At 42.9% G+C, this 23,140-nt stretch overlaps 1 protein-coding gene across 1 annotated transcript in view; it reads left to right on the forward strand.

Annotated features, from left to right (window-relative positions):
- The window catches only part of FRK (fyn related Src family tyrosine kinase), a 108,245-nt gene that overhangs the window by 34,283 nt on the left and 50,822 nt on the right, over window positions 1–23,140 (forward strand). Inside the window, exon 2 of the mRNA XM_019520067.1 lies at window positions 18,491–18,612. Within this exon, the coding sequence (XP_019375612.1) occupies window positions 18,491–18,612 (122 nt within the window). The remainder of the gene's footprint in view (window positions 1–18,490; window positions 18,613–23,140) is intronic.

Consider the following 23,140-nt stretch of genomic DNA (forward strand, 5'->3'; position numbering starts at 1 on the left):
TCCTGCCACTGCCTGAGCCTTGTATAGAGCTGGGGCTGCCTATGCAGAGAGTGGTGTGGTGAGCATTGGAGTGGAGTACCTACCTGCTCCATGTTCCATAGGGTGCAGGGTGGGCTGGGATGGGTGTGCGAAGTGGAGCAGAGCCAGAAATTGCGAAGGGAAAGTTTGTGCGAGGGAGGAGTGGAAAGTTGGGAGTCATTTAGGAGGCAGCAGGGCTGGCCTGGCCCTCACCTTATCTCCCTTCACCTTCCCCTCCACATGTCATGCCATGCTGGGGCAATGGGGAGGGCAGGGATGCTGCCCCACATGACTGAACCAGGGGTACATGAAGGGACCCCATGGAAGTGAGGGTGACAGTTGGGCTCAGGTGGTCCCTGCTGAGCTGGGCTGGGCACCACTCATCCTGCCTGGGGTGGCAATTAGCTGGGGCAGTGTGGTGTTTGGTGCCCCCTGACCATGGCACCCTGGGTGATCATCCTCATTGCCCACCCCTAAGGCCAGTGCTGAGTGCAGCCCTATTGGTTTTAATGGTGCTACACCAACTTGTATCAATAGAAGATCTAGCCTTGTATGTTTAGGGAAGAAAATAACTTGCCTTTTTCTTACTTCCTTTTTCTGGTTTCAGTGTTTCCCAACTTGTAACTAAAATAAGATTACTTTAGGGAAGGGATTGACCTTTTCTAAAAGGAGAAGTGACTAAGCACCTCAAGGTGCTGTATGTAAAACATGTGGACCTTGCTTATTTGTTTTCACAACAATTAAGTTATTCAGAAGTGTAAAGCTAACAACAGGCATTACTTAAATCTTTACATACCATGTGTATTTATTGTGTTTGAATAAGGTTAAGTGATTCTGACCTGAAGAACTCTCTCTGAAAACTTGAGTTTCTAGTTCTATTCAGACTAAAAGAGTTTTTTGAATTAAGAGATCAGAACTAATCTGCATGGCTTTTTTGTGTAATTTAAATGAATCCTTATCTCAAGTCATGCCTATATTAGGCATTTTTTCAGTGTTCTCAGCACATTTTACTTACAATTTTCTAAGTGGCATAGAAAGCTGTTATTGCTTATTATTTTGCCTAAAGCATACTAAACACTAGCTTAGCTCTACCTGCTGCTGCTAACTTAATGATTTTCCTCATGAAGGCAAAGTATTATGATGTAGGTTACTTAATCCTACAAATATATGAGGGGGTGTAAGGAAAGAATAATGAACCATTCTCTAGGGAACTATAAGTAGGCACAGCCTTGAAACTGAGATGAACTTTGGAAAATGAATAGTAAGACTGATACTAAGAAATCATACTGGGCAGTAGTGAAATCCCCGATGCAAGGAATACTTCCTTGGGCACGGCAGCTCTGTGAGAATGATCCTCTGAGCAAATGCAGCCGCAGTACCCAGCAACATATTCAATGACCCTTTTGACACAGGCAGTGTCATCAGACCATCTCTTTTCCATTTTTACTTTAGAAAGTGTTTCTTTTTCTCTAAGTGGATGGCAGCTTTGACCTTCTGCTGCCTCCCTCCTATGCAGACCCCTCCCTCCCACTTTTCTTCCTGTAGTCTCCTTGCTATTCTCTTCCTTTCTTTTCCTTATCCAGTTCTGCTCTTCTTCAATATCAACAACTCGATTCTCTTGCTTTTCCTCCTTGCTCTGCTCCTGTATCCCAACAATTAAGTTTAATAACTGGCATAAGGTTTATAAATTAAAAAAAAAAAATCAAAAGACAAAAAAACCCCAAAAAACTCCCCACCACCTGCTACCTCATAGCTAGATCACTTACCTTTATGACAGGAGTACAACGTGTGAATCCAGCTGCCTTGTGCTGCACAGTGGAAACATGCAGGGTCTGTTGCTAAAAGGACACCTTTGTTATGGCATATCTTGCTTGCATAAAGGAGTACATGTCATTGCTCCTAACAATTCTCTTTTCAAATTCACTCAAGTGATATAGATTTAATAATGTGTAATATGAACCATTTGGTGGTCTGTAGATTGTTCCATATTTTTCCCATTCTAAAGTCAGATTCACCAAGGAAAGCTGCAACAGCCTGCACATCTCTTAAGCTGCCTCCTCAGAAGCAGTTAGCTATTTCTAAATGTTTTGCCTAATTTTTTTCTTAACTTTCCACCTCATAAGTACTTTAATCCTTGCAAGGTTACTTCTTAATTCTCAAAGAACAGTACATGGTTTCTGAAAGACAATATTATATCATAACAATTCAAGATGAACCTCATAGTTAAGGGTGCTGTAACAGTTGGGGAGTTCTAGGGTTGCCGTGCTCTCCCTTAGGGCCCCTTGCCGTGTCCAGTTTGCCTACAAAGCACCCTTAATTTTTGCCCACCACGTCTTTGATGTCTAATGTATACGATAGGGAGGCTGCCTCTTCATCCCCCTGGACACTGTTTTCCTCCTGTACATTAGCCCTCTTTTGCTAATGGGTGTTCCTGCGCACCCCAGCCTTATGGGCTGTGTGGCTCCAACACCCCTTTACCATGCTCCAAGCCTCACTGATGTACCAGACACTGGTCAGTATTAGTTGCAGCCCTCATCTCCGCCCCCCTTGTCTAGGGCTTTTCTCCACCCCCCTTGTCTGGGGTTCAGGGTCAGCATGCCTCAACATTATGTCCTCCCTGGCACTCAGGTCAGTACACCCCAATGCAGCACTTCCTGGGGTGCTTGGGTCAGCTCACCCCCACCAGTGCTGCACCCTCACTGATGCTCGGGTTGGCATACCCCCTTTGCAGTGGCTTCTCACATGCTTGGGGCAGCATACCCCAGTACTGCACCCTTTCTGGCACCTGGGTCCCCACACTGTCATGGACCCATTGAGGCCTCCTCCAACCCCTAATAGCCTCACCCAAGCCACCGGTCATAAATAGTAACACAAAACTCAAGCCCCTAGGCTATAACATAAATTTCTGCCAATCGACTACCATCCCTCTAGCCACCCCCCCAAGGGTGCTCCATCCTTCACCTATACCACTGCTTGTGCATTTTGGCCCCCTTCTCCTTTCTTGCTCTAGCAGAGTTCCTTCCCCTTTGGCTGCCAGCAGGGATCTACCTGCCTAGCCTCAGCCTGAGAGTTATATAGGAACCAGGCCCTTCCCCTTCCAGTCAGCTGACCACTAACAGGGGTGGGTTCCTGGCTCCCTCTGGTTGCCCTAGCAACCTGCACCTGGGCTCCTTCATTACTGCTCCACAAGTAGCAGGAATCTCAGTGCCCTGCTACAGTTGCTGCACACTATCCATTAAAGGACCCTATTTTCAGTTGCATATAACTTTACTATTTATATTAAATTTTTTCATGCTTTGTGCTGGTCCACAGGTTTGTTTGTTTTTTTAACCTTTCAGCAAAAGTGGTTCAGAAAAAAATATTATGGGGAAATTATTTTGAATGTGCCAAGATATACTTTCAACTCTTTTGTTAAAAAACTCTGTGGCCCCTGGCTTTGAAGCAAGGATTTGACATTTATATTAGAATTGTGCCTTTTGCCATTTCCACAAAATCTGCCTCATGTTACAAGACTGAAAAATCAGTTTTCACTTGCTCAGTAAAGACATTTTAGAATTTAACAGCTAAATTCTTGAAATATTCTGTCTGTACTAAGCATGTTCCAACTTAGGGTTATAAATAGGGTGGCCATCATAGAGGACATTGCAGTTTTCTGCTGCTCTGTCCCCTCTGTCCTGTATTGATACGAAACTTCTCTTCTTGAAGAGAAAAATAGAGGACATACAGGTGTCTGGTTTCGTATCAATAGAGGACAGAGGGCAACCAGACTGTCCTCTATGATGGCCACCCTAGTTACAAAGCCTGAGCAGGATTTCCACCCCTCCCCCTCCAACATTTATTGTTCCCAGCTGCTGGAGTCTGCAGAAGTGCTTGGTAATAAAGTCAAGAGTATAGAAACTATTTTTCCTTGTGTTCTAAATACATCCCCCACTGGGGTTTAGTGATCTGATATAACCTGTTTGAATAATAGATGCTGAGTGTGGCTATACAAGATGTGTACAGTGCAGCTGACTAATTAGCTCTGCAGTAAAATGTCACCATCTACACATGCAGTGGTATTAGAACAGAGTAAATTAATTAACTCTACCATAGGATAGTACTACCAGACACAAATAGTATCTTATGGCACAGTTATTTACTTTGCCACAACAGGACTGACATTACACATCAACTGATTTAAGTGATCAGAAACTGGTTTAAACCTGTAACAGAACAGATGTTCACTGTACCTAAACCAGTTTGAAAATAGCTGAAACTGGTTTGAGTTAAACCTGGTTGAATGTAGTATCAGACTCAACTGATATGGCTCAAATCAGTTTATGCAATGTCTGTCCCAAACCCCTTGCTGGTTAAAGATTAACCAGACACCCCCAGCATCCTGGCATGCTTGCTGGGCTGGGCAGGGCTCTCTGCTCCATAGCAGAGCTGGCCCCTTCCCTCTGCTCCCTGGTTGGGGCTCTGGTACAGACTGCAGACACAGCAGAGTCTACCTGGCTTTCCTCTGCCCTCTTCGCCCCCCCCCCACTGCTCACTGCTAAAGCAGGTATTTTGCACGTCCCATCTCCCACAATATGGACCCCATCCCCATGGACCCATGGCACATGGTATGCTTACTAATGCTGAAAGGTGCCGCTGTGTGTATATATCTCCAGTTTCACTGGGACAGTCAGACAGCACAGTGACTGCTTAGGACTATTTGGAGCTAATCAACAGGTCAGCCAGTAAGCTGTTTAAGAAGAGTTTGAAGTAACAGAGAGAGCCTATTGTTTTGCTGATGAGGTGATAATCACTGGTATCAGTGCTGCTAGCTTGCTTGCCTGTCAGTTTGCTGCAGACAGCATAAAGAATCAGGGAGAGGGAGATTGAAAAGCTGTGTATCATCAACAGATGCATACACTGCACTCCCCACCCCTTGCCTCAGAGTGCTAGCAGGGGGCTGGCAACACTCCTACTTCGCTGGGGAAAAGTCTGGGATCATGCAGACAGACCTCCCTAATCAGAGAGTCCTGCAGTGGTCTGGCCGTACCCCCCTCAGCTCATTGCTGTGGAAAGAAGGGAGGGGTGCTTTAGCCCCCTGGCTTCTACCCTGAGCCACTGCAGGCATGCACCTGAATTTTATCAGTCCAGAGAGAATGTTTGTTCAGTTACAAACCAGTTCAGCCTAGCCAGGTTAGACTAACCTGTAAAGATTGAATCAATTCAGGCTCAGGCTTTTTGAATCCCTGTCCCTAGCCAATACATGTGTGGATGCTGACAGGGTTGGCTGGGGCATGATGTTTCAGTATGGGAACTACATGCAAACTAACCCTGCCCTGAAGTACCCTCCTGCTCCAGCTGGGCCTTCTGCAGCATGTTGAGCTGGGTCAGAGCAGGCCCAGCCTGGTAGGCTGACCCCCTGGACCTCCTGCCAGTCAGAGCTGCACCACTTTGGCTCAATGTATTGTGGATGGGCTAGCTGGGGCATGAGGGTGCTATAGTATGGGGTTAGTAAGTTGGCAGCCTCTCCCCTGAAGTACCCTCATGCCCCAGCCAGCCCCATCAGCGTCTACATGTGTGTTGCAGGAAACAACAGGAAAAGCAACTGCTGCAGGCTGGGGAGGGGAGAAAGGAAGGAGAAGCAGGATTTTCACCTGCTTTAGGGACTTAAAAAAAACACCTTGGAACCTCCCAAGAGCAGTCTACCTGCATCAGTAGGGGTGAGGAGGCTGAGAGCTAGGGGTGCTGCTCTTGCACCCTGCTTTGGGAAATCATGGATCCCTCCCTGCCAGTACACTATCTGACACTTTTTTTTTGCTTTTAGGAACTTTTCTAACACCAACAACCTACTAGTGCTATCAATTACTTTAATAGGTCAAGTGCTAAAGGTCTGTGTTGTGAATCTAGTGTTCTTACTCTGATGAAATCATGTGGGAATCACTATGGGTGTGTATGATGCAATTTCCAGGAATTTTTTTAACTCCTAACTTCAGTTAGCAGTTTGGTAATTATATTTAAAAAGCTTCTGATAACAGAATGTTAAGATTACATAGTTAAGCTCTCACATGCTAGAAAATGCCACAGTTAATGTTGCCTGCACAAATATTAATTTGGTACCCTTATGCAGACATATGATACATTCTTTAAGTATGTGATCAGATGCTGTTCTTCCCTCCCACACTCCTGATGAGTAAATCAGATGGATGTTTGTCAGAGAATGGATCAAGGTCATGTATGTGATTTGTAGGACTCCTGTTTTGTTGCAGAGGTTGGAAGGTGTGTACTAAATGACTCTGAGGGCTTCAGGGAGCCACGCAGGGACAGACATTAAAAAAGCCTGAGCCTGAATTGATTCAATCTTTGCAGATTAGTCTAACCTGAGTAGATTGAACCAATTTGCAAGTGAATATACGTTCACTTTTGATTCTGGAAATGCAGATGCATGCCTGCAGTGGCTCAGGCTAGAAGCTGGGAAGCACTACAGTGAGCGCTGTCTTCCCTTCTGCAGCAGCTGCAAGGCTGGATGGACTCTGACCTGAGGGGCATGGCCAGCCTCCCCAGCAGGATGCTAAGTATGCTTGGGAAGAGTTTTAAATCCCCACCCTGGCCTGCAGGGACCTCAGATGGGTTGTGCTGGGGGGGAAACAGCCCTTCCCAGGCTTGTCCCCGAGCGCGGAGGCATGGCCAGACACTGGCCTGAGCAGTGCCTCAAGTGAAGGGGGGCAGGGAGGGGAAATAAACTCTGTTGTCTCTCCTTGGGCATGGGCATGGGGACCCCAGCTGAGGTCTGACTGGCTTTACCCTGCTTGCTGCTTGCATGGCCGGCGGTGGGGGTGGGGGGCTGGAGTGAATGGGAGCTGTGCTCTGAACAAACAAAGTACTATCTGCTGTTAAACTCTCTAAAACATTAGGTTTTAGACATCTTCAGTTGGACACCCCAAATCACACCCAATCATTTCCAGTTGGACATCCAAAATAATTAATTGATATTAATGTCTCAATGCTTTAGTCCCTGCCTGTGTATGCCCCTTTCTGTAAAACTGATTTACAGGATTATTGTAAAAAGTATGTTTGTGCATTGAGATCTAGTAGTGATGAGCCCTGTGATAGAGCTTATGAGGAAATTCATAATTCAAATAATTCAACAAATTTATATTCAGAACTTTTTTTGAATAGTGTGCAGTAATAATGTGCAGGGCTATACAATAAAAGTAAAGCAAAATACTGAATAACTGCTCATTCAGTAAGCAGCAACCATTTGGTGAACTGAATGAGGAAGGAGTGTAGGGTAATTAAAGATGGTATCATAGTAAATACATACCAAGGTGCCACATTAATATTGCATAGGTAAACTTAAGACTGGCTTTTGCTAACTTTGCAGGTCTTAAATTTGCAACCATAATTTTTTTAACATTATGTTTAAATAAATAAATATACATATATATATGTTATATATGTGTGTGTGTGTTGTGATATATATAATGGGGGAGATTGGGATGTAATAGTGTGCAATTTATATATTTATGTTATATATACCTTAAAATCTTTTCTTTACTCAAACTAATTTTTGCATGAGCTTTCAGTATCCTAGATATATTTGCATATTGTGACAGTATAATATACATTTATATTGTGCACCAAAATTTATACCTATCTACCTACCTTCAAGTATGTTATAAAGTCCTTGTGGGGATTCTCATCTGCACCCACCTGGCTTTGAACCCTTGCTCGCGTGCCGCCTTGGCCCGAACTGAAAGGGGCGTACACTCTTTAGCTTCATGGACTCTCCGAGGTGGGCTTTGGTTGTCCCTCTGGCCTTCTCCAAACTCACCTGCCATGTCTTTGAATGTTACGTCAGTGTGGGTCTTGGCCTTGAAGGTCCCCTCAGGGATGACTAGTCTGCTTGCGGGATGTTTGTGGGGCTCCACCTTCCCTACACCCCAGCCTTACCCCAACCTCTGGCAGGACACCAGATCTTGACACAGCTGCCTCTGTAGTGTGGATGTTCCTCGTGCCATATTGTACCCCACTTTTCTCCTTGGGGGAAGGATAATTAGCTAGCTCCGGCTCTAAGCCTGAGACCCCCTTGAGCTGGCCAGCTGTATTCCTGGGGTTGGTATGGGTGCCCTCTGCCTCCTTACTGGCTCTCCCCGCCTTACTGCTGGTGGCCGCTTTTATCTCTTCTGGTTGGTGCGTCTTCGTGACGTCACCCGCCGGCTTTAATTGCATAAAGGCATGGCTTGTAAACTGTGTGGGCTCTTTTCTTCAATCCTCCGGTGTTGCTTCTCCTGCAGGTAAGTAGCCGTTTTGTATTTCTTTCTTTATTTTCATGTTTCTTCCTGTGCTGTGCCCCATGGGCGGGGCTTCCCAGTCCCTCTTCTCGCTATCCCCAGGACACCATCCTTTCATAATTTTTAGAAAATCTCCATCTTTAATCCTCCTCAGACCTTGTCATCACTGAAACAGTTAACTAAAGTTAATACACCCAAGTGATTTAAGGTTAGCTAGCTTGATCTGAAAGTCTCATTTCATTCAATCCAAGCTAGGGAGAAATGCAAGTTAAACCTGGAGCTGGCAACACAGCAAAACCAAACTGTTAGAGGAAGTAAAACTGTGATTCAGCTGCCTGTTGAAGTGAAATGAAACTGTCAGGTACCAATAAAGCAATCTGAATTGACTAGAAAGTTAATGGACAGGGCTTACCTTGTTCTTTTATTAAAGGGAGCTGTTTTCAAGACTTTCATGTAACCTTTGAGCTCAAAAAGTATTAGGGATTAATTGAGGATATGAATACAAATTTGATTTCATCTTCCTTTCCTTCAGAGCCTCCTCTCATGCAAAGCAATTACTTTGACATCCTAATACCATCTCTAGGGTGTACCTTCCTCTAAGATGCACAATTGTAGCTGATGCAAAATACTAAAAGCCTTTCACACATAATTTAAATCACTAAAATTTTAAATGGGCCCCTGGAGATTTATCCTAGGAATTTATATATAACCATTTATAATGAAAATAGTACTTTAAATTGAGTACAGTTTCGTAAGAACTTAAAGTGGATCTCAGTTAAACTTGTCCCTTTGGGGGTGAGGATAATATATAATTATTTTATTCATTGCTGACACCATACCTGGTATTGCATGGTAACAAAGTATACCCAATGACTCTGTTTGGATCCCCTTTCTAGCCATATCATTCAACTTGGCATTAAGGAAGGTGAGTGGAGGGTTTCCATTGGCACACAACTCTTCCTGAATCACGTTAATCAAATCATACAGTTTTCATGGTGAAAGAATACACCTGATGCATTTCTCTTTGTAAAAGATGTTTGCTTTGTAGCCCATGTCTCCAGCCTATTTCTTTTACTCTTTTAAAGGATCAACTGGTTTTAAGCAGAGCCCACAATATTCCGTATTTACCTGAGAGTCTTTGCTACAAGAGAGATACAAGGGGCTTTCTGAACCATCATGACCAGTCCCCTGCAATAGCATTCAGTCGTACAATAGATAAGGGTGTCACATTGCTTTACATGAAGTGTCCCAACAGCAATGTAAAAAAAGTGATCCAAAGTGTTAAATTATTATGCCTGGTTTTAAGCCCCTGATTACTTATAGACATAAAAGCCCCATTAAAATTTTCATAAACTGCAGAAGTATATTTCCCCAAGCAGAAGTGGTGCATCTGCAAGTGTGTTTTAAAGCACATTAGCCTATTTTATTGCACATTAAAGCATCACGAGACGCTCCTTCCTATACAGGTGCACAGAGCCTGCTTCAACATGCTGGAAATCCAGCATGTTGGAGCAGACTCGGTTAATCGGAGTTTGCAAATTGATGTGCTCCGGCAGCCTTCCATGTCACCTGTACCAATGTCCCAGCAAGTTTCCATGCTGAAAAAATTGGCAGCAGGGTGCTTTGAAATAAAACACTATTGATGAGCTTTACTTCAAAGTGCCTTGCCGCCATTTTTTTAGTGTGGGGGTGCATGGGGCGGACACTGATACATGTGACAGACAGGCACTTTTAATGAGGGTGGCTTGCTAATTAAAGTTCCCAGTGCCATGTCATACAACACATATAAAAATGCTCTAAAAAAAATTCTGTTTAGTTAATGCATATTAAAATCGGCTAATGTGCATTAAGCTTCACTTTAAAAACTGTGCTCTTCAGTTAATGCGCATTAAAACAGGCTAATGCACTTTTTTCCTAATGCCTCACAATGGAGGTACTAGATTGAACGTGCATGAACAAAAGTGCATTAATGCACTTGTAGATGTGCTCAAGAAGATCTATAGTTTAAAAAAATACTCGCCCCGTTCAGGAATTGGAGCCCTATCGAAAAGAGCACTTACATGTTTGCTGATTTTTAAGTACTTGTTTTAAAACCTACTGAATTAAAAGAGACACAAGACTGGACCCATTTAAGGACTAAATGAGATATAGGTCCAAAATCATAATCTCACTTCTCCCCACCAACATCTCCCATTCAGCAGCTGCCTAACCCTGCAGGTACCTAAAGTCATTTGTTGCCTCTCTTTTTGACCTGAAAGAGACCTGCAAGTTCCCCAGGAGCCTGTAGCTCTCTGTATGCATACCCAGAACAACCTCAGCCTGAGTACTTAGGTTCCTGCTTAAGTTCCCTTGAGATACAGGAGCCAGGCAGGGGTGCACCCTGACAGGTCTGATTTGATAGGAGTGCTTTGAGCATGCCTAACACACATTGGCAGGGCTTTTCACAAAATTTCAGTGTGATGGTTTTGTTTTTAAAACACAGCTGGACAGGAAGAGTTGCTCTACCTTCTATTTAATAGCCTGTGGCTTAGAGGCTACACTCAGAAAACAAGAGACCTGGTTTAATTTCTTCCCTAGCTTGAGAAGAATCAGATTTATCATCAACCTTCCACAAACTAGAATAGTCAAGTTCCAGTCTGACATGGTCTGGGTGGCTTCTGGCAAGGACTTTCCCTGTGCCTGTGCCAGGGCTAGGTAGCTGGGAGCTGCGCTCATGCCACTGCCGCTTCTCCCAGCTCCTTGGCTCCTCACTGGAACATGGGTACAGCTTCCAGCTGGTGGGATGCGCTGCTGCAGCCAGGCAGCTGGAAGCTGTCAGCTCTGCTGCAGCTTCAGCCCTGCATTTGAGTGGCAGTGGGGAGGGAGAAGCAGTAGCAGTGTGGATACAGCTTCCGGTTGCCCAGCCCCAATGCAGACCCTCACCAGCTGGAAGCTGCACCCACCCTGCAGCCAGGGGGAGGTAAGGGGGCAGCAGCAGCAAGTGCTCAGCTGGATGGTGCCAGACTCTGACACAGCTCCTCGCTGCTTAACCCCATGCAGATACAGACATAGGCAAAACCCTCAGGCTCTGAGCACCAAATCCAGTGGCTCCGTGGGCTGTATCTGGCCCCTGGGCCACTTGTTGCCAACTCCTGTCCAATGAGAATCCTTCACTCTTCTAGTTCAAACTGGAAAACTGGGTAAGATGAATGGAGCCAATGGAGATCATAGAGAAGGTAGTACAGTCATGTAATACAGTGGTTAGGGCACCAGCTCAGAAGGTGAAATCTTGTGGTTCTGGTCCTTTTATCCACTCTTTATATATCTTACATTAAATGGCCATTAGATAAAAAGAAACAAAGACCAATAAGAAACAAACAAAAAAACACCAAGGAGTGCCCCCCGCCCTCCCAGTAATCATAGAAAGAAACTTGAAAGCAGGGATCAGCAGTAAGGACTTCTTTTAAGGTTCCTGACTTCACCACTAGACATAGTATTTGTTTCCTCTGGTTTGCTTTCTTTCCAGCTTTATGAATCTTTACTGCATAACGTCTTCCAACAGTTTCGACTTCATCATGAACATTTGAGAATGCTCTGACACAGACTCAATCTAGTGGTTAGGCCATTCTGGATGGTAGGTGATGTGGATTTGAAACCCTGAAGGCTGGGAAAGAACAAAATCCAGGTCTTCCACTTCTTGGACAAATGGTTTAAGTATTGCACAATCATTGCTTTTGGTTGAATCTTAAGAGTGCATTGATTAATTCGTTCATATATTTGTAGATGATTGTTTTGAGGGGAGGATTCCAGTTCTGGATCCCAAATAGATAAAAAAAGTGACTTTTGCAGTTCTGAGCACAAGTGAGTGGCAGGAATTTGGACATACTCCCATTTTCAAAATTTCTTGTTGGTAGCTTTAGATGGTTTCCTGTTCAGAGTGTAAATTTTTGGGATTGCCCTACTAAGATGCCTAACTTCTCCCTGTACTACACACAGAGTCAAGCAGCTTATTTTGGGGTTTGGCTCTAAGGATCAGATGTCTAAATGTTAGGTATTGTGACACTTAACTTGTAGGCAATCAAGTACTTTATTTTGGATTTTAATTGATTTTCCAAATCAGTGTCTCTGCTAATGTAATGTTATGGCTGTGATTTTACATACAAAGGCTTAATGGAATTTTAAGCTGTATTTCCCAAATGAGCCATAAATTGGTCTCCTCTTACATATGCAGTACTTTGTATTATTAAGTATGTTTTTTGATTTTAATACTTTAATATAGTGTGTGCATTTATATATAGATAATATGAAATGGGAGAAGAATACAAATGAGCTTCCTGACCAACTTGCTTTCTTTTTTTTTCTCTTCTTCACAAGCTATGCTTTGTCTTTATTATATGACATTAGATTTATAATAGTAGTTGTTTAGACTGCCAGCCAAAATATGCTCTTCTAAGAGCTTGAAGGGAAGTTTCACTTTTCTCTGAAAAATATATATGACATTTCACTTCTCTTTTAACGTCTTATTCCTAAAACATATAATTTTATCTTGTTTACTGTTACTGGAGTGAACTCATGCTGTCCACAGATTTGACAGAGAAATATCAGTTCACTTATCTGAAAAAAATGTAGTTTTAAATGGTTTGGCTGTGTTCTATTTGGAACAAGTTTTATATTGTTCAGTGAGGTCCTAATTTATTTACTGGGACAGCTTACATTTTATATGATATTTGAGTAGTGGATTGAATTAGTACCTTGTCCTCCCCTTATGCATTTGATCAGTGTTTCTGTCAGTGGATTTGCATCTTTATTGATTCATTTATTTTCCAGAGTACATGTAACTAAAGAATCACTCTATCTCTAGCACTTAAAATAGCTGACAGCTTACAGAAAGTTATTCAAAATCTCCTTTGCCAAGTAAGTATCAAGGCCTTCTTGGAGTGGTTTACAAGGAGCTTTTTCCTTTATGGAGCCATTTTTGATTTTTTAGCTCAGTGGTGCTCAACCTTTCAGCTCTGCCACATAGATGAGGGGTGTGGAGCGAGCCTCCAGGCTGTATTCCTTGTGGGATTGGCATGCCTGGATTGGGCCCTGCACTGCTGTACACTGGCATGCCCAGATGAGGCCTAATGCTGCCTCAGCCTTGCCCCACATGCCCAGTTTAGGACCTGCACTGCCTTGGCACAGCCACATGCACTGGATTTCAGTCCCACAATACCCCAACACTACAAACCCAATCTAGCAATCTGTCTGGCCTGCCAGGTTCCCCACAGATCTGGACATCTGGCAGGAGGCAAATGGCAATTAATGCTGCCACCACTTCCCTACTGTCAAATTTGCAGACCCTTGGGAGGCCCAGCGGGCTGGCTGACATGGTCCCATAAACCAGATTTGGTTTACAGGCTCAGGATTGAGCATTACTGTTTTATCTGGCTTTTTTACAGTACTTTAGCATATGTAACTTTTCTATTACTATAAGGGAAAAAGCAATGTTTTTGCCTTACTTGCAGTTTCATTGAAAGTATTGAAAAATCAGAGGACTGAAATATTATTGAGCTTGTCTGAGATGAGAAGTTTACGGCATGTAAAATTGCTTAATGTATTGTTATAACTAAGCAAAGCAAATACGCGGTTTCACTGTGGCCAAATATGTCTATGTATGTCATCTTCTAGTTCTTCATTCTTGAAATATTGCTCATACTCTCAATCAAACAAGCAAAATATTTTCATTCGAATGTTTCATCTTGTGTTCTAATTTATTTCCTTAATTCCTGTTGATAATTCTAAACATTCCAGGTAGTAAAGTAATTTGTTGATGACTATTTCTGACTTTTTCACTGGTATCAGTGGCAACTGTTGATCCTCTGGACCATGGTGTATGCATAAGTGGTCTAGTCAGGTGCCTGATGAATCCACTTATGGCTGGCAAGGCCAATTCCAGAGCAACACAGCTTGTTACAAGTTTCACAGATCCATGTATTGTCTGAGCTGGAGTCCAAGTTTACAGCACACTGCTTTCTTTTTCACTTTGCTTTCATCCTCTGGATCAAAGCAGCTTCATGTTGTTCTGCACCCAGTACCAGATGTTCTTTCCAGATCAGATGGGATTCCACGTGTTCCTCCCATCTTTCTACATTGATGTGGAATGACTTCATATAATTTTTGCACACATCATTGTACTGCCATAGAGGGTGATCTTACTTTCTAGAGGTGTACAAAATATTCTTGGAGATATGGTCTCCCCCCATTCTCCAGACATGGCCAATCCATGACAACCTCTTCTTGATAGTGGTTTCTAAGTGTGTCAGTCCTGCACACTCCAGCATCTCTCTGTTTGTTTGTCTTCCCACTTCATTTGCAAGGTCTTACACAGACATCTTAGGTGGAAGCTGTTCAAAATCTTGATGTGCCTACCATATATAGTCCATGTTTCTGAACCATAAAGCAGGGATGACAGTGTGGCAGGAGGCTTGGTGTTCCTGCCACTTTAAGAAGCAGGCAGGTTAGCACTGAGGTGGCCTGCAGGCACAGCCAGGATTGATTATGGAGTCAGCTGACTTTGGAGGCAGGCTAGGCTTAGGTGGGATATAAGCCCAGACATGAAAGGAGCCAGCAATAACATCTTGGAGTCTGCTTAGAGAAAACTACCTTAGCAGGATGACTGAAGCTCTATAGTATCAGCTTGGAGAGCACAGCAAGAAGGAATCTGGAGGTTTGGGGAGGGACTAAAGGGGAGGAGGAGGTCCCAAGGTACCTAGGGAGGGGTCTGGAGCCCAAATTGAGAGGCTGAGAATGTGGGACCAGCAAGGGTCCAGGAGCCTATGGGGAGGCTGAGAGTGTGGGACCAAAGGGGGCCCAGGAACCACAGAGAAGGAAGGAAACATCAATGAGGCATGGGGAATGGTGTAGGGATGAAACAGAGCCATGCAATTAGCCCATATGGCAGAGACTACATGCACTTGGTAATCTGGGAAGCCCTGGGGCAGCCTCCCTCCTATACAAGTAACATCAAAGCATGGTGGGAGACTAAAGGGGTCATTTCCCCCAGAAAGTGAGAGCGGGGAATCCAGGGGATTCATAACCAATCCTGAAGAGGCACACTGCCACAGACAGCACTCAAGTCTCATAGATTTGCATCTTTACCTTAAGTACTTAGTTGATAGTTTGGTGTTATTCCATGCATGTTTTTATAATAGCTGGAAATTCATAGCTGCTTTTCTGATTCTATTAGTCTGTTCAGTCTTAACTCAAGTAACAAAAGCCATCAATGGTGCCAAGAGATTTACCCCCGGGAGTGATGTCAGATACTGCCACCCCCCTTGGTACATGATCACAGTGTCCTTGAGACTAATTGTCAACTCAAAGCTCTTGCATGACTCAGAAAATCAGCCCAAGAAATTTTGCAGGGAAGATTTACTGCAGGCAATCAAGGCTACATCATCCATAAACAGGGAATCTCTTAGAACCAGCTCTTCGACTTTGGTTTTTGCTCTAACCTTGCAGTGTTAAACAAATGTTCATCTAATGTGTTTCAAAGATAAATGCCATCAAGCTGTCTTTGAATGCATGAAGAAGTAGGAATGAAAAGGTAGATGTTGAAGGGAACTGGGGCTAAGGCACTCCCTTTGTTTCACCCCCTTATCAGTGTCAAAGGCATTTTGATTCTTTGTTTTCATATACTACAGTTGCCTTTATACCTTGATGTAATGAACAAATGATGTTCAACAGTTTGGGGGGACAACCCAGTTTCTTCACAATAGTGAAAAGGCCCTGTCTGTTGAAGGGGTATAGGCTGTATCAGATTTATGCAAAGAACCATGTCTGTCTGTTGAAGGCTTTCATCAGATTGATGATGGCTATGTACAGTGGTATTCATTTTTCTTGACATTTCTTTTGCAGTTGCTTGACCATGTCAGTGGTGTAAACCTAAACTGGGCATGTGGGGCCTGAGCAAAAGCTGCATTAGCTTTCAGGATAAATTCTTTCACCTAGAGAAGGGGTTTCCAACATTTGAAATTAACAGAAAAAGAAGCGGGCATGAATATGAATATTAAAATTTAGAATTCAGAATCCTGGGTATGCTCATGTGCATAGTTTTATGTGGGGAGGGAGTAGCAAGCACCACTCCATCACTACATCAATCAGACTGACTCAGTCCCATTTTGGTGGCCATTGCATACAGCCTATGAAACTTTTTTTGAAGTGTTGCTTTTCTGAGGTCAATCAGCAGTGACAGCATTTTTAAATGGAATAATGATTTTTTACTGATCGTGAAAATGCATGCTGGCTCTGGAATAAACCTCGGGGGGCGCCATGGCACCCGCAGGCACTGTGTTGGGAACCCCTGACCTAGAGATTCCAGCCTATGGAACACAATGCAATTGGAAACTTTTCTGATGTTCAACAGGGAAATACATCTATAACCATCAACAATCACTTCTATTCCCCTTGTTTTGTATAATTATACAAAACAAGCACCTTTGAAATCTTGTGGTACCACTTCCTCTTTCCAACAGAGCAGTATAACTTCATGGAGTACTCTTGAAGTACTCTGTTGTTGGCACATTTGTAGATTTCAGCAAGCAAGCAGTCATTGCTGGATGCCTTGTTCCCCAGGATCAATTTAATGGCTTTCTGCAAATCTTCTAATGTAGGCTCATTGTCCAAAACCATCATAGCTTTGAACTGTGGTAATCCTTTGAGTTTTTTTGTTTGATTTCAGTCTCAGAATTCCACAGTATTCAGTCCAGTCCTGATGTTGTTTTTGTTTATCAGTGATGTCATTTCCATTTAAGTCTTTCAGTGGATCTGTTTTCTTCATAACTGGACCAATCTCATTTGAAACCTCGGTAAATTCTGTGGCTATCGCTTGCGTCAGCTGCTTTCCAAATATCATTGCAGAGTTTCAGCCAAAAATTTTCAGCGTGCTTTCCAACCTCCTTTTGCATTTCACTTTGAGCCTTTCTCAAATTTTCCAGGGTGATGGTGTTGGGCAATTTACTGTAGATGACTAGTGCTTTTTGTTGTCAACTAGTGGCAGAAGGGTTGGAGAGTTCTCTTCAAATCAGTCTGTATTTTTCTTGCATTTTTTGCCAAATGCTGTTACAGCAGTATTGTATATGTTAATTGTTAAGCTTTACCCCAAAAGTTGTTGATAACTATTTCTGACTTTATCACTGGTAGTAGACAAAATAATTAAGTAGCAGAGTAAGCAACTTATATGTCACATAATACATTGATTTTTTTCTGGTCATTTGCATATTAGGTTTATCAGTAATGAATTAAAAAGGACTTCCTGGTAACCCAAATGGATAAACAGTCGACAATTCTTATAACTATCCACCACTCTTAGTTCGAAGGAGGGACGGGGCTGACCTCAGAGTTTGGTTAGTCTGTTAGCCAGGAACTAAACAGCTCCAGCTGAGAATACTGAATAATCAATTTATTTCTTTATCAGGTTAATTCTTGTATCGAAGAAAACAGTAAAATTAGCTAACCTTCACTTTCAGAGTTCCAACTGAAACAATGCTTCTGGCACAGTGTTTGTAAATCAGAGCTGTTAGCATGTGTGAAATGGTATACACCTACTGTAAAATGAGCTGATTTTTATAGGCCATAAACAGATGTTCAAGATTTGTCAGTGATGTGGGAAAGACACTGCTTTTACACATATATCTAACAGCAGTAGGATTGAAATTACTCCCAGTCAGTCATTTTGTAAATTAAGTAGGAGCTGGAGGAGTAAAGAATCTCTTCAATATAACTTAGTTCATTTAAAAATGGTTTGTTTAATTCAGTACAAATATAATTAATCAAATATAAAAGAAGGTTATTGATAAATATATATATATCCTTGTATAAATTAAACAGGATTTGACTCCAAATATTTTTTAAAAGCTATATAAAGATATTTAGCTGAGTCTTGTTTTAAGATAAGAGCTCTTTCTCACAGGTGAAATTAGGGCCCATGGGAATTAATAGGACTTTTGACATTGACCTACATTAGGGTTAATTTGTTTTTTTCCTCCAGAGTTGCAGGTCACAGTTCCTAAGAACACGAGGGTGTTTTCTTTTCAGTGACCAAATAAAAATGCTATCAAAATACCACTTCATTTGTTTGGAAAAAAATAACATATGCCAGGTTGTATGCTTAGTAGAGTGTAACTGTCTCTTAAGGTAATTATTACTGACTGGTAAATTAATTTTATTATTTTACTTCCCTTGTTTAGATGGTTTTTTGGCTCAATCAAACGAGCAGATGCAGAGAAACAACTGCTATACCCTGGAAACAAGAAAGGAGCTTTCCTAATTCGAGAAAGTGAAAGTTTAAACGGAGAATTCTCACTTTCAGGTATTAGTTTTCATCTGAAGAAATGTTTTAAGAGCTCCTCATTTAGCCTATTTTTTTTCTGTCTTCTCAAGTGATAAACTGTGTGAATGAGAGTGGAATTAAAATCTGTAATAATCTCTTCTTCCCAGGAGATATATAAAAGAAAAGTTGGTAAGAACCAGTAGGCTCTACTTTTTTATTTTATAACTCTTTATTTATTAATATGCACAAAATAGAAATTAACTTTTTTGTACTTATTGTTTTTCATTTTTCCAGCTGCCTTGAAATTGAACTGTTTTCATAATTAAAAACCACAAGTATATTACATTTGTAGACTAATCACTTATGGGTACACACAGTGAAAATTAAACACATGTTGGCAGATCTAAGTGGTTATGAAAACAGAAGAACTTCTGTTACAATATGTCTTTGGAATTTATATTGATCTTTTATGACAGAGGATTGCATAGCTACAATTAGAAACATGTGATCAGATTTCAGCAAAAAAGTTAGTTTCATCTCTGTTGGTGAGTTTGTTTCTTTGTTCACTCAAAGTCCATTATTCTGGCTTCAAAACATAGAACTGGCTTCATGATAAAACTCTTACATAAAAGACTGGACTACCAGAAAGGGAACAAAATGTTTTACATGCACACAGGCACACACATGTGCACACACATTTTGTTCTGAAAGATACTTGTCTTAATGAGTATCATTGTTCCACGATGGATTTTGCCTGCTACAAGTCAGACATTGCTCACAAACAGTCTAGTGATTCTTTGGGGGTTTTTTTGCTTTGGGTTTGTTGCAAATACTTCATTTCATAGTAAAGTATTTTGTTGTTACTGGAGTGGATTACAGCATAGGTTGAGGAAGAAGACGGTAGGCTAATTTCACTGTGACACCATGGGAACTTCATCCACGAATGTTAGCCTGCTGACAGGATACAGGATGATCAAGGTGGAGGGATCACCCTCCCATAGTTGGAGAAGATCTTGTGGGGGGAAAACCTAGAGAGGCTGAATATCTACAAGTCAGCAGGACTGGATGAACTACACCAGAGACTGCTAAAATTGGCCATCGATATTGGCCTGAAAAATCTCTATAGGTGCACCCCTAGTGACCACTTTTCCCCATAACATAATATCTTCTGCAAGCTTGGCCAGCACGCTTTCCACATCCTCATCTAAGTCATAGATAAAGATGTTGGACAACATGGGGTCAAGAACTGAATCCTGTGGGACACCACTGGCCACCTCCTGCCAAGACGATACAGACCCATCCAATAACATGCTTTGGGTTGATCCCTTAGCAATTTCCCAATCCACCTGACCATGGACTCTGCCAGCCAACAATCCCCCCCCCCCCATTTTTTTTATAAGAGCATCATTGGGGACCATATAAAAGGTCTTTTTAAAATCCAAGTATATGACATCAACCGCATCTCCCACATCTAAGTGGTTCATTATTTGATCATAGAAGAAGACAAGATTGGTCAGACATGACCTGCCCACAACAAAACCACATTTGCTATCCTTCAGCATCCTGCCTTTTGCTAGTCTTAAATGGACTTCTTGATAATTTTTCAAAAATTTTACCCAGCATCGAGGTCAAACTGATAGGCCTATAGTTTCCCAATCCTCCCTCTTTCCCTTCTTAAAAATTGGCACCGTGTTGACCCTTTTCCAGTTTTCTGGGACCTCTCCTAAGCACCATGAGCCTTCAAATACCTTTGCCAATGGTCCTGCAATGACTCTATTCAATTCCCCCAGCGCTCTCAGATGTAGTCCATCCAGTTCAGTTAACTTTTCTTCCTTTCCCCCAATAAAAAATACTTTTATTATTAATATAATCTAAGAGACTGTCAAAAAGTGTTTTTTATCCTCTATAAAAAAACTCTCCAGCTGAATGAAAAAAGGAATAAGGAATATAGTTAAACAGGGGCCTTATTTAATGCTTTGTATCTAAACTCTTATCAGGTTTTTGTCTTCCTTTGCATTTTTATAAAAGCATTAAAAAGTGTAATGGTGGCTGTTTGCCATGAGAGCAAGCAGGTTGTGGTATCTGTGTGTGTGACACTTAAAATTTTGTTTAATTGTATAAAGTTGTATAATGACAGGGTTATGTTAATCTCTTTAGCTCCCTGGCCCAAGTATTGCATCTGAAGTAACTAATCAAAAACCTGTGAAAAAGGTTTCTTTCCAAGCCCCCATGATTAAAAAAATAAGAGTTCCCTGCTAATTCCTCATCAATGCATGTAAAATATAAGAGACTCAAAAACAGAGGGGTATTCTAATGGTCTTTATTGGAAATGGAAATGAAATGTTCATTTTAAAAGATGGGCATTTTTAAAGATGTCATTGTGGAAAAAAATCATATTTCATAAATGGCAAATAAGAATTAGAATTAAAAGAGGTTGAACTAGGAACACATCAAATTGTAGATAGGCCAGTGGGATGCATTGTTATCAATTAAACTGGTTGACATTTTTAAAACATATATTTCCATTTAAAAAATGTACATGTTGTAGGAGAAACTTTTATGTTGATATCTCCATCATCTGGTGTAAAATGTATTAAATTTTAAACATGTTGGTGCCATTTTTAGGCATCGTCTCTTTTTAATTAAAAGGTATAATTTAGATGTGATCAATTTAATTGAATGTCATTGCCAATAATAGCAGGATTCTCTTCCTTTTTTTTTCTTCCCTGGGATAATGGCATCTACAAGATAGATTGTATTAAATGGTAATGTAATCTTGTTCTCTGAAAAAAAAAGAAACCAACCAGATATATTATTACCATGTATTATTTTATACGTAAAATTAAAACACAGATTTATTTGTTATCAAACCTTCAATAAAAGAAGCCCTACCTTTCTTCAGTAAATTGCATGGATATAGGGTATTCAGGATGTTTAATGCTTATCTGCCTTCAGGTTTCAGTCTAAAGGTCACCCTGTCCCTTTCCATAGGGATAAGCATGTGCTAGTATAGGGGTAGGCAAAATATGGCCTGTGGGATGGATATGGCTCATGGAAGCTCTTTATCTGGCCTGTGGAGGGTCTCTCAGTCTCACCTGGCCTAGGCAGTGTTTGGCTGTGGCATGTTCTGCCACACCCTGACACGCAGCAGGGCTGGGGCAGCTCCGCAGCTGAACTGCCTTTCTAGGCAGCCCAGGCAGCAGTGGCTCCTTCCAGATGCTACTGCCACTGGCCCAGGCCCCACGGTACTGGTGGTAACCCGTGTGCACAGTCCTGACCTGGCCCGCCTCATGCCTACTCCAGACTCACCTGTGCTGGGCAGCAGTGGCGGCCAGGCAGAAACTGATGCTCAGCACCGGGGAAAAGTGGTCCCTCCCCCTCACCATTGCCGGATCCTTCCAGCTGCAGGCACCCAGAGCCTGCACCGGGCTGTCCTGCATCTCTGCCACTGTCACTACCAGCTCCAGGTTGCCCAGTGGGGCAGTGGTGAGAGCGCAGAGCCAGACACAGGGCAGCCTGGGTGCAGGTTCTTGGTGGCTGCATTAGGAAGAGTCTGGCAGCATTGAGGGGGAGGGGATTCTTTTCCCCCATGTTGAACAACAGTTTCTGCCCTGCCACTGCCACTGTCTAGTGCAGGTGGGTCTGGAGTAGTTGTGGGGTGGGCTGGGTTAGGGCTATGTGCGCAGGTCCCCACTGGTACCGTGGAGTTGGGGCCAGTAGCAGCAGCATCTGAAAGGAGCTACCACTGCCTGGGCTACTTTGAAAGGTAGATGCCCCAGCCCCTCTGTGTGCCCAGAGGTGGCAGGAAGTGCCATAGGCAGGTGATGCAGCGCAAGTGTGGGGTGGGCTGTATGCATGGATTCTGGCTGATCTCCAATTGGGGTGAGTCCAGAGTGGGAGTGGGGTGGGGCTGGGGCTGCATGCTCATGGTGGTGGTGGGGAGGTGCCGCAGGGCATGTAGGCTCCAGGCTTTTACTAGATGGGTGCTGACTAGCTCAGGGGGGCATATGCAGGGGGCTCCCATGCATACCCCACCAAACCCATAAACTCTTCCCTGAAAACCCCACAACCACATCCTTCCCCACACACAATCACACACCCCACAAACTACACTCAACCACACCCTCCTCCACCCCCCCAAACTCCACCCCCGTCTACATACACTCTCCCCACACATCCACACACACCCCACCACACACATGTACTCTCCCCCCACCCCACCATGTAAGCCCCACTCTTCTGTTTAGAAAGGTTTGCAAAGAAATGTAAAAGATAGCTGCAGACAGTGGACACTAGTGGGGAGGGAGTTACTGCTGCCCCTCCCCTATAGCTCTTTCCAAGTCTCCTGCCCAGATCAGGGAGCTGGGACTAGGAGCTCCCTGCTTCTGGGGCAGGGGGACATTGTCCTTGCCCCAGCAGGAGGCATCCCCTTGGGGCAGGGAGCAATGTCCCAGCCCTGGCCAGGAGATGGTAAGGGGTGTGTGATACGGTCAATATTCAATTCAACATATTTAATAACTTCTTTGCCTCTGTCTTCTTCAGTAAGGACCAGAACTGCCACCTCCCT

The sequence above is a fragment of the Gavialis gangeticus genome, unplaced genomic scaffold (assembly GCF_001723915.1).
Source record: "Gavialis gangeticus isolate Ggan-Ray unplaced genomic scaffold, GavGan_comp1, whole genome shotgun sequence".
Taxonomy (NCBI): Eukaryota; Metazoa; Chordata; order Crocodylia; family Gavialidae; genus Gavialis; species Gavialis gangeticus.